General features: G+C 29.9%; 1 protein-coding gene across 2 annotated transcripts; it reads left to right on the plus strand.

Annotated features, from left to right (window-relative positions):
• Positions 1 to 927: 927 nt before the first annotated feature.
• Positions 928 to 11,135, plus strand: LOC124899332. Of its 2 annotated transcripts, none has more exons than XM_047413856.1 (3): positions 928 to 1,153; positions 8,646 to 8,883; positions 10,970 to 11,135. In XM_047413856.1, exons 1-3 carry the CDS (start codon positions 1,116 to 1,118, stop codon positions 11,006 to 11,008), a joined length of 315 nt encoding a protein of 104 aa, XP_047269812.1. In that variant the 5' UTR covers positions 928 to 1,115; the 3' UTR covers positions 11,009 to 11,135. The 2 variants fall into 2 exon arrangements, with proteins under 2 accessions (XP_047269812.1, XP_047269811.1); XM_047413855.1 differs by lacking the exon at positions 928 to 1,153 and adding an exon at positions 1,180 to 1,763.
• Positions 11,136 to 11,753: the final 618 nt, after the last annotated feature.

Below are 11,753 nucleotides of genomic sequence, written 5' to 3' on the forward strand. Positions count from 1 at the left end.
TATGTGAGAATGCGTTGGACCCGTCCAATAAAGCGTCCAAGTGAAGTGTGGAGAGGCCTTGGATCACACCAAAACCAACCCTAAACTTGTACTCCAAGGGCACCCTTGGTCACATTTCATTAAAGAGACCTTTTGGTCATTTTACCTATTATTTGTAATACACTATAAATAGAATGATGTAGGGTTTAGTCATTTGTTTTGATGAATATTGAAAGTTGTAGGCACTTAAATATTTCTCTCTTGTGAGAAAGGTCCCTATGTCCAAACATTGTAACTAAGGATTTCAACTTGAGTGTGGAATCACTCGTGTTGGATTCAAGCTTGGAAACGTTGGATGCTTGGGAGATCGAGGTTCCTCTTGTGCCACGTAAGAGATAGGTGAATTGTAGTGTGTAGTGTTAAGGGTCCAAGAGTGGATTATGCTCTTGGGTTCTTAAGATTATGCCTTCATGTAGTCTATCTTTCTATCCCTTTGTTTAGTGTAATCTTTTGTTGCTGTTTCTTGTGTTGTTGAAACCGTTGGTTATTATTATTGTAATCCTCTTGTTCTTCACGTGTTGATGTTGTTTTGGGTGTTATATACATCATTGAATCTTGTATTCTTCTTGTTGGTAGCGAATTCGAGAGTGGTCTCCAAAAAGGTCCTCGGATCCTTAAGATTGGTGGATTGATTTGGAGTGTGTTTCGTGTTCTCCTTGTTGATCTTGTATCACTAGCTAAGTTGTTTGGACTCTTCAAAACTTTTGTCGTATGTATGTTGAATCCTTCAAAAATAATATATATTTTTGAAGAATCTGATAAGAATGCGGTAATATTTTTGAACAGTCTGAACAACTTAGGCGGCTAGCAATGTCCTCCGTGCTTGTTGATTTGACGGATAAGATTTCTTATCTTGCATATCTCTTCCATTATTTAATTAGAATAGTGTCTTACCAGCTAATATTTTGGGGTTAGCTCGCTGCTGCATATATAGATGAATCAAAAGCAAATACTTGTATGAACCAAAAACGACGTTCTTTAAACACTTAGAATAAATATTTCTGTTTTACAAAGATTGGGAGGATCGGAGCAGGATATAGGGTTCGTTCACGTCTTTACTCTACCCAGTCAAAACGATGGAAAAGATTGAAGGCATAATATTGAATTGGAACGGGTAAGTCCCTCAATCCTTATCTGAAGGAAAAGTTAGTGGATTAGTGATTTTTCTTTTCTTTAGTCGGACTCTTAACTCAATTTACGTGATACTCTTTAAAACTTTTTTAAGTCTATCTCTTGCATTATCAAAGTCGGATCACCGTCAAACAGAATCACATAAATTGAAAGAAAAGGGCATACAAGTGTTATATATGAAGCCCTTACATATCTAGTCTAGTTATATTAGGTAGACTGAGGGAATAGCAGATCTGTGTTTGGATAAACTTAGCTGTTTTGACAAGTCGAAGCACTCTCCGTTTCCTTTTTTAGCTTTGGCACAAATCCCCATATACATGTCTCTTTTAACAATTAACATGCTACTAGCAGTAGTAATTCCTGTCCACACAAATTGATGAGGAGCAACTAATTACATTTCATCAATTCAGTGTTTCACTTCCCTTTGGATACTGCTTACTCCTTCTTGACATCTAGAATATGTACATATACATACATACAGAGACAAAACAAGAAAAGTGGAAGGTCAAAATTTTCTTTTCAAAAATAAACTTTTTTTGTCTTCGAACACTTCTGCTGCTCAACTCACCATTCTTCTTCTTCTTCTTCTTCAGGTAAGGAACTATATATATCCCTTTTTTTTTTAATTAAATGATTATTTATTCTTCCTCATTACGTGCTGTTTATGTTTTTGTGATTAGCTTCAAGTAAATAAAGTTGAAAGCCTAAATAATTTTTACTTCTAACAAGTCGACTTAGTAATGATCTGAACAGAAACAATAGACTTTCGTTGTTATATAATGGTGTTTGGGTAAGCTTATAATTTGGTCAAAATGGTTTATAAGTCAATTTTTTGTTTTTAAAAGTGTTTTGGCAAATTTTATAATTGGTTAAAAAAATCAAATAAGTCAAAAGTAAGAAGTTGTTCATTTCATTTTTTTTTTTTTAGCTTATAATTCATTGAAAGTTGATCAAGCAAATGACTTTTGTATCCCTTATATTTTTCACTTATTTCAAAATTATCCTCTTGTACACCTAATTTAAAATGAAGAGAATACCAAATAATAGTCAAAATTAAATGGGTATATTATTTTTCCTTATGCACTCTATTGAGCTAACTTTGAGAAAAATCGAAATCTAGATTTTGTTGAATTTTTTCATTGAGATTTCAAGTTTTATTTTCAATGTTCAAAACTTTAATATTAAATTTTGGATTTAGAATTTTTTTTCTGAAAATTTAAATTTTTATGTTTTAAAAGCGAGGTAAATTAGTCAAATTATAATTTTTTTCTATTAATAATAAAAAAAGTTAAAATGTAAAATAAAATAGGTAAGCCAATACTTTCTTCATTTCAAAAAGAATGATTTACTTTTTTTTTAATCCGTTTAAAAAAGAATGACCTCTTTCCCTTTTTAACAACTTTTAAATTTTAACGTTACACGTGACATGTTTAAGACAACAAGATTGAAGGGTATTTTGGCACATTTGACATATTTTTAATTTAAAATCACCGAATTTAAAAGTCTTTTTTATTTTTGTAAACTTTGTGCAAGGTTAAATTATATCATTTTTTTTGAAACGGAAGAAGTATTAAACTACAAAAGAGATTTATAGTCCTTGCACCACAAGATTCGGAGTTACCGTAGGAGGGACTAGGGTGCATGACCATAGTCCATGTATATCCCTCCTAGTAATTTTGTCGAAAATTTTTCTGATCTATAAGATTTTAAGTGACTAAATTTTCCACATTCATTGAAAATTAAACTCTTTTAACCAAGAAAAAATAAATTTAGTGCACAAATTTAATAACATTCATGAAAATATTATATTATATATATATTGAAATTGAATTAAAAAATATATATTAATTTGAATTTGAATCATTTTGAAAATAAAAATTAATAATAATAAACTCTACATATTATTAACAATTTTAAGGGTATTTCACATATTTTGATTAAAAAAAAGTGCTTAACAACACTTGTTTAACAAACACATCAATTTTTTTTTTTTCAATTTTAGCATTTTTATCTAAACACGTAACGCTTATTTTTAAAATAAGGTCATCACTTTCTAAAGCACTTTTAAAGAAATTTTTAAAAGCCACTTGTTTTCAATTATCCAAATGGGGCCATAATAGACTAAACCACACAAGTATCATTGAATGTAATATTGGAAACATAAGTTGTGTATTTGTATAATTTTTAGATATTTCATTATGATAAGTTCTTTGGCTCGTTTGGTATGCGAGATGAGAATTGAGATAAATTAAATAAAGATATCTCAGAAAATTATTTTATCTCATTTTATTACATGAGATGATAACTCCATTTATTGTACAAGATGGTTCGAAATACTATCAAAATTAGCTAATATTTCAAATCAAATAAAATTAATCTCACATTTTATTCTGTGTGAATATTATTCTAAATAACTCTTAATATTAGAGGTATACATCGGTCGATTCAGTTCGATTTTATATATTATCGGTTTGATTTATCAATTTTTGATTTTTAAATATGTTAAATCAATAACCAAACCAATAAGATATTTTTTTATCGATTCGATTTTTGATTTAACCGATAAGAAAATACTCATAAAATAAAAATAGTAGTAACAAACATGAAAAAAATCAAATCCTAATTGTAACCAAAAATCCTACATGATGTGTTTTAATTTATAAGAATCTTCAAGTTTAAACTAAATGTTATTAGGAGAATAAAAAAAATAGAACTAAATTAATAACCCAATAATTTTTTTATAAAATTATTAAAAAATTATTAACTGAATGATTCAATAAAAATAAATCAATAATATTTTTTTCACCCTACCTAATACTAGAAAACTTTGGTATCTCAATCGTAAAATATTTAGAAAGTCATTAAAATAATGTAGGTAAAGGATGAAGGACTTAATGTTGGTTAGTGATATGAGATGAGAAGTCATAATACGAGGTTACACGTTTCCACTATTGATTGGCTTGTGGACATGGAATTCTCTTCTTGTACTAGTTTGATTTGATATATGGGCACATAATTGTTTGTCTGCCTCTGTCTTTCCAAATACTTCCTCTCATAATAAATAGTTATCCACTTTCGACCTAATATATATTCCTTCCGTTGTAAATTATGTGTCTGTCATTTTTTTGATTCATTTTAAAAAATTATTATTTTTTTTTATTTGGTAAATTTTTAAAAATACAATTACAATTTTATTCTTAATGATCCCACTTAATTTTAAGTACTATTATTCTTTTTTTTTTTTTCAATTAAAAGTGGTCCTACTTGATTTTAAATATTATTACTCCTTTTTTTAAGAAGGGTAATTTTATAACTTTAACAAAGTCAATACTTATTTCTTAAATATATTAACTTATTTCTTAAATATTGTATCCGGTCAAATAGCGACACATAATTTGGGACAGAGGAAGTATCAAAAACAATAAATAAATGAGTGATTTTATTGTAAAAATAAATAAATAAATAGAGGAGTGATTTTAAGGATAAGTGAATAAAAATAGATAAATTATTCATTTTATAAATTAGATAAGTATTATTGGATATCTGGACATTTAAAAATAAAAAAATGAATAAGTAAATATGGACGGAAGAAATACTTCATCCATCTCTACTTGTCTAATATGCTAAAAATAAATGTTCATTTTGAAAAATCAATGAATAATTTATCATTATACGATCACATTACCTTTCAATTTAAAAATAAAAAAAATGGATAAGTAAATATGGACAGAGGAAATACTCCATCCATCTTTACTTATCTAATATGCTAAAAATAAATGTTCATTTTGTAAAATCAATAAATAATTTATCATTATATGACCACATTACCTTTCAATTGAATATTATTTATTACCTAATGCATTTACCAAAATATTTAACTTATAAAATTTATATAAAAGAATTACTTCTATTATTTATTATTTTATGTGTCAAGTATTATTTATTATTTTATGTGTGAAATAAATAGTAAACAGTAAAAGAGATTACTAGTATTCAAGAGACTTCAAAATTCCCAATAATAAATCCCAAATCTGTCTTACCTTTTTTTTTTTTTTTTTAAAAGGAAAAGATGTATAAAACCAATTGTATTCTTGATAATGTCTTACATGACATTTTTAAGAATATCACACAAAAAATTAAGCATTTTAATAATACATAATACACTTCATTAATTTAAAATTGTGAATCAGTCAAACTATGACACATAAACTAAATACAACAAAGGGACAACAAAAAAGAAGTTTAAAATATCAAGTACATGTATATGTATAATCAGGGGCGGCTCAACCCCTTAAGAAAAAAAGACCACCGTCTTAGGCCCCCAAATTTGAGGGGCCTTATTTTTTTTTAGCAATAATAGAGTATTGATTTTCTTAAAAAAATATTAAATATTATCTGTAAAAAAAATAATTTTTAATATAAAAAAATAATTATTAGAAGAAGTTTGATATATCTAGACTACTATTAAATGCATTGATTATATAATTAATTTAAAAATGATTATTAGAAAAAATCAATTATATAATTTTTAACATAGGTTTATAAAAAAAACTTAAAAAACTTGTGGTTTCCGTTCGAGTTTGGCCTTAGACCACAAATATGCTTGAGCTGCTCTTGTGTATAATATATGTATATATGGATGATGTAGAATCGCATACATAGCCTGAGCTTTAGTGCACCGAGTTGTGTAATGCGGACAGAACAGAAGTGCAGCATAAAAGAAAGAACGCAGAAGAATGAAAGAGGATAAAGAGAACATATACCTTGGTGGCCCCTTAATGGGGTCTGAGGGAGGGGTTGGGCTGCAGAGAGGCAGTTTAGGGCTTGAGGGTATGTGTGGAGCATGTGTATTTGTCTTTCATTTGTTTGTTTATTTTTGCTCTATAGGTCCAAATCAGTTAGAACCATAAGGCTAGATTACCTATTCACATATAAGGAAAGGTTGACAGGAATGAAGTCTTTTTTGTTGATTCATTGTAGAGAAAGTGACACAATTTCTGTTGGAGCTATAATAAGCTTAGATTGTTGGGAGGAAGTGACACCATTTAATTTGTCTGGTTGGAGTTCCAAAAGATTGGACAATAATCAATAAGCTTGCTTTTTTTTCTTTTTTTCCTTTTTTAGGGATCAGATCTCTCTATAACAGTCATCTTCCGTAATAGTATTCAGTACAACAGTTAAATTTTCTTAAAAACTGATTTTTGATAGTATGTTATATACCACATTTGGTGCATGTATAAGCTGTAACTGGCGAAATGTAGAATAAGGGTGATACATTTGGGTGCAACTAACTCTAAGAGTTGTTTGTTTGGAAAATAAGTTGATTACTAATTCTAGGATTAGTTATCTCATCTTCAAGGAGGGATAAGAAAAATACTGTAATTTCAAGATAATTAATCTTAAGATGAGTTATTCCATGTATTTTGTCCCAACTAAATCTGGGATAAGCTCCTCTTTAAATTAATTTTAAAATTAGTTAATCTTATCTCTTCTACCAAACGGCCCCTAAGGGTTAGTTTGATTCATAGACAAAGTTATTCTGGGACTATACTCTTTTGACTCTTGAGATTATAATTTTTGGACTAAGTTATTCAGCTAAATGATGGGTTAAAGACCTAAGATTGATTAAATAAGATGGGATAGCCAGAAGTAAGTTTGAGATTAAAGTTATACTTTGTTCTATCAAAGATACATTAAATCAAATAAAAAATAAATTTAATTCCAACTTAGTGACCGTTTGATCATGAAATTTTTTTCTTTTATTTCAATTTTTTCCACACTTTATTCTAAATACAACTCCAAATTATATTTGAAAATGTGAAAACAAGTTTCACTCTCATTTCTTGCACAAAATTCACTCCAATTTATATTCATAATCAAACAACAACTTCACTTTCATTAATCAAACGATAGTTCCAAAAGCTTTGGCTCCTCTCTTGTAAATAAATGTTAGCCTCTCTTTTGTCTATAGCAACTATCTTCATGGCTTCCCCCCAACACCCCCGGTAACTTGTTTTGTATTTTGCTTAAATAATATACAAAAGGCAAGCATTGGGCCAAATTCTCCACCATTCCTGAAGGAAAAGACTGAGTGAATGGATTCTATCAAAATAAATGCTTTTTATACAATACAGTCAAAAAAGAAAAATGTGCAGCCAATGGTATTCTTTGTTCCGAAAATTTTGACTGGAAAGGGAGGGGGTGGGTGGGAACAGTCATGCCCACATAGCCTGAAATTTAGCCGGCCATCTCCAGGACTGCTTTAGCTGGGCTCAATACATGTATATTCCCCATTTATCTTTAAACTTTCTTTGAGTTTTTTTCTTTTTCTTTTGGCAAGAGGGACAAAGGATGAATGTTACTTCAATTTTTTAAAAATTTTAATAAATATTATTTTTTTCGTTTCATTTTACGTGTAGAGTTTATAAATAAGGGAAGATTTGGAAATATTTATCAAACTATTCTGTATCAAAAAAATATGTTGCTATTTTTTTTTTTAATTAAGTGAGATCAATAAAGATAAAAATGAAATTGTATCTTTAAATAATTACCAAATAAGAAAATATGACATTTTTCTGGGACAAATTAAAAAAAAATGATGACACATAAAATAGGACGGAGGGAGTATATGTTAGGTTTTTTAAAAGTAGTAAATTTTTAGAGAATCCAATGTGAAATTAACTCTACAGTTATTAATTTAATTAGTATAATGCAAAGATGAATAACTTCTACATTACAAAGGAGATGTGAATACATCTAAACATTCGTTCTAATAGAATTAAGTAACATGTGAAGTAATGGTTCTTTAACACCATTAAATATAACTCTTGCAACTCTACTTTCAAAGACTAAAGGGTATCTTTAGAGAAGATAAAAACACACCACATAAAGAAAGAAACAATCTTCCTCCTTTCCTCTTCCTCTTGAATTGTTTTGGGCAACCTTCAAACTTCCAGCCATAAGTGTACGTGTTTGAAAGTAACTGTGGAACCTTGGGGAGCGACCGGCTAGAAGGATTTGCACCGAAGTCGGGCCGAAATCACTTTCAAGGCAGTGGCTTGCCACGACACAGTGTTTGTGATAACTCTCTTACTATTACTAGTTCAGTTCGTATATCAATATTGTAGTACTTTTCTCAACAATTTGAAAGTGATTTCCTTACATACAATATTGATAAATGACTATTTCTTCAAATAATTTTTTTTTTGATTTGTCAAAACTTGAGTCATTGGACGAAATAATTTTAAAAGTTGGTCGCAATTTTTTTTTTATTTTCTTAGAACAATTAGAAGTTGATTATGTTTTCTTTAATGATGGGTCTAACATCATTACTGGTTCTAATACTATTATGATTGTTGATGAATTTGGTAAAAGATAACTTAAATGTTAGAGGGCATTTATTGAGTCATATGATTAATATATATATTTTTAATTTACTTGTTACTTACAAATCTACTAAAAAAAATATGGGATAGTTTGCAAAACTCAAAACAGGGGGAACAAAATGATGTTCAAGTTCATTTTGCTGAGGGTGATGAAGTGATTGCGGCAGTAGTTGTCGAGACGAAATTGGTGTCTAACAAGTTGAGTGGGCGATGGATACAGGAGCTACAAGACATTTCTGCGCCAACAAAGAGTTATAACATGACTTTGAGGAATCCACCGATGGAGAGTGTGTCTACATGGGTAACTCCACTACTACTGGAGTTTTGGGTAAAGAAAATTTTTTACTTAAATTAACTTCTGAAAAAATATTATCCTTGAACAATGTTCTGTATGTTCCCTCGCTCCGTAGAAACTTAATTTTTGGAGCACTTCTCAACAAAGTAGGCCTTAAACTTGTTTTTGAAGATGATAAAATAATTATTTCTCGTGGAGAAAACTTTGTTGGAAAGGGATACCTTAGTAGGGGCTTATTTGTGCTGAACATTGATCAAGAGATTGTTAATAATACTAAAACTCTAGAAGATTTTTGTGAGAAAAATGGTATCATCCATGAGTTTAGTGCTCCTTATACTCCCCAACAAAATAGTGTAGCTGAACGAAAGAATAGAACTCTTAAGGAAATGATGAATTTTATGCTTTTAAGCTTAGGTCTACCTGACTATATGTGGGGGAAAGCTGTCTTATCTGCTGTTATATTCTTAATAGAGTCCCTCATAAAAAGTAAGACAGGGCCTCATATGAATTGTGAAAAGGATTTGCTCCTAACTTGAAATTTTTGAAAGTGTAGGGGTGTTTGACTAAGGTTTGTCTACCTGATTTTACACGGGTAAATGTAGGCTCTAAGATTTGACACTGTCTTTATGGGTTATTCTCAAAATAATGCTGCATATAGATTTATGTCATTAAATGATTATTCTATTTGTAAATTTAGAGATGCAGAGTTTTTTTAGCATATTTTTCCATTGAAAAATGATGTGCCTAGTGATGTGCAAATAATTTTTCTGTATCTATGTCTATTATCACTTAGGTTATGTCTGCTTCTGATGTTAATGCTAATGAGCATGAAAATGAACTTAGAAAGAGTAAAAGATGTAGAATTGAGATTAGTTTTGATTCTGATGGTATCACCACCTTATTAACTGAGAGTTTTGATATTGATACTTTAAATGAGGAATTAGTGTCTATCTACTTAATAGAAGAAGACCCTAAAACTTATGATGGAGCAATTAGTTCAATAGATGCAATATTTTGGAAAGAGGCTATTAAAAGTGAATTAGACTCTATAATCTTTAATCACTCATGAGACTTGTATGATTTGCCAAAAAGTTGTAAACCCATAAGTAGCAAGTGGATATTTAAGAAGAAATTGAGGTCTGATGGTACAATTGATAAATATAAGGTTAGACTTGTGATTAGGGACTTTAACAAAAAAAAAGGTGTTGATTATTTTAATACTTATTCTTTTGTGACTAAAATAGCGACCATTAGAACTCTTATTGCTTTAGCTGCTATTCACAATTTAGTGGTACACCAAAGGAATGTCAAAGCTGCATTTTTAAATAGTGATTTAGAGGAAGAGATCTATATGACTCAACCTAAGGATTTTGTGGTCCCTGGACAAGAGAATAAAGTATGCAAATTGAGAAAGTCCTTATATGGACTTAAGCAGCCACCTGAGCAGTGGTATGAAAAATTTGATTTCACACGAATAGATAATGACTTTGTTGTTAATTCATCTGATACCTATGTTTATTCTAAAATGATTCAGACTGTGTGTTTATATGTAGATGACATGTTAATCTTTGACCCTAATGTAAATGTTGTAAATGAGACTAAGAGATTTTTATTAGAAATTTTTATTTTTTAAATTTGAAATGAAAGACCTTGGAGAAGCTGATGTGATTTTAGGAATAAAAATCAAAAGAACTGTTAATGGTTTCTCTTTATATCAGTCTCATTATATTGAAAAAAATGTTGAAAAAATTTAATTGTTTTGATGTAGTTTCAATGAGAACTCCTTATGATTCTAGCATACACTTGAAAAGGAATAAAGATTTCAGTGTTTCTCAAACTGAATATGCTAGAATAATTGAGAGTGTAATGTTTCTCATGAACTATACTCGGCCTGATATAGCTTATGTTGTTAGTAGATTGAGTAGATATACTCATAATCCAGTAGTGAACATTGGGAATGCTCTTCGTCGCTTGTTAAGGTATCTGAGAGGTACTATGGATTAGTGTTTGCATTTTAATAAATTTCCTGCCGTTTTAAAAAGTTTTTGTGATGCAAACTGGGTGACTGACAATGATGAAGTTAGCTCTACCAGTGGCTATGTGTTTACTTTGGGTGCAGGTGCTATTTTATGGAAGTCTTCAAAGTAGACTTGTATAGCACGTTCTACCATGGAATCTGAATTCATTGCTCTCTATCTTTTGACAAATGTGCTTTTATGGGGAAGATAAGTGTCACCAGTCTCTTTACATTATGACTCACAAGCAACAATTGAGATTACTAAAAATAATGTATACAATGGTAAAAAGAGACATATTCGTATCAGATATGGTGTAGTTAAACAATTGTTGAAATATGGAGTTATTTCCTTGGAATATATAAGATCCGAAAGAAATTTGACGGATCCTATGACCAAGGTTTTGACAAGAAAAATGGTTCTTGAATCATCAAGAGAAATTAGGTTAAAACCCATGGATTGAAGTAATATGGTAAATACCCATTTGCGGTCAAATGAAGCCATATAAGCCTTCAATAAACACTACATATCCTATTTCTATGGTGTGAGGTAGTGTATTATAAGGTTGAGCTTATTTTTGCTCTTAGTGATCCATGGTCTTAAGGTGGTATATGAGATAGACTTGATGGATCACCTACGTGAGTGTAAAAGGTTATCTTTCTAGAGCACTCATGAGACCCAAGGTTTATGTGCATGACCATAAATGCACTTTGTAGTATCGCAGAGGTTGCTTAAAGCCAAGGATATGGTATGCGTTGTGGGGGTCTCAACTTATGTCCATCTAGTTGAAGAGTACTTCACTTTTTGGATATTTGTTGTTGTCTCATATCACTACGTATCAATTCAAATTGAAAGATATTGACACTTAAGTACGTGTTCCTTCCTTTT

The sequence above is a fragment of the Capsicum annuum genome, chromosome 6 (assembly GCF_002878395.1).
Source record: "Capsicum annuum cultivar UCD-10X-F1 chromosome 6, UCD10Xv1.1, whole genome shotgun sequence".
NCBI lineage: Eukaryota > Viridiplantae > Streptophyta > Magnoliopsida > Solanales > Solanaceae > Capsicum > Capsicum annuum.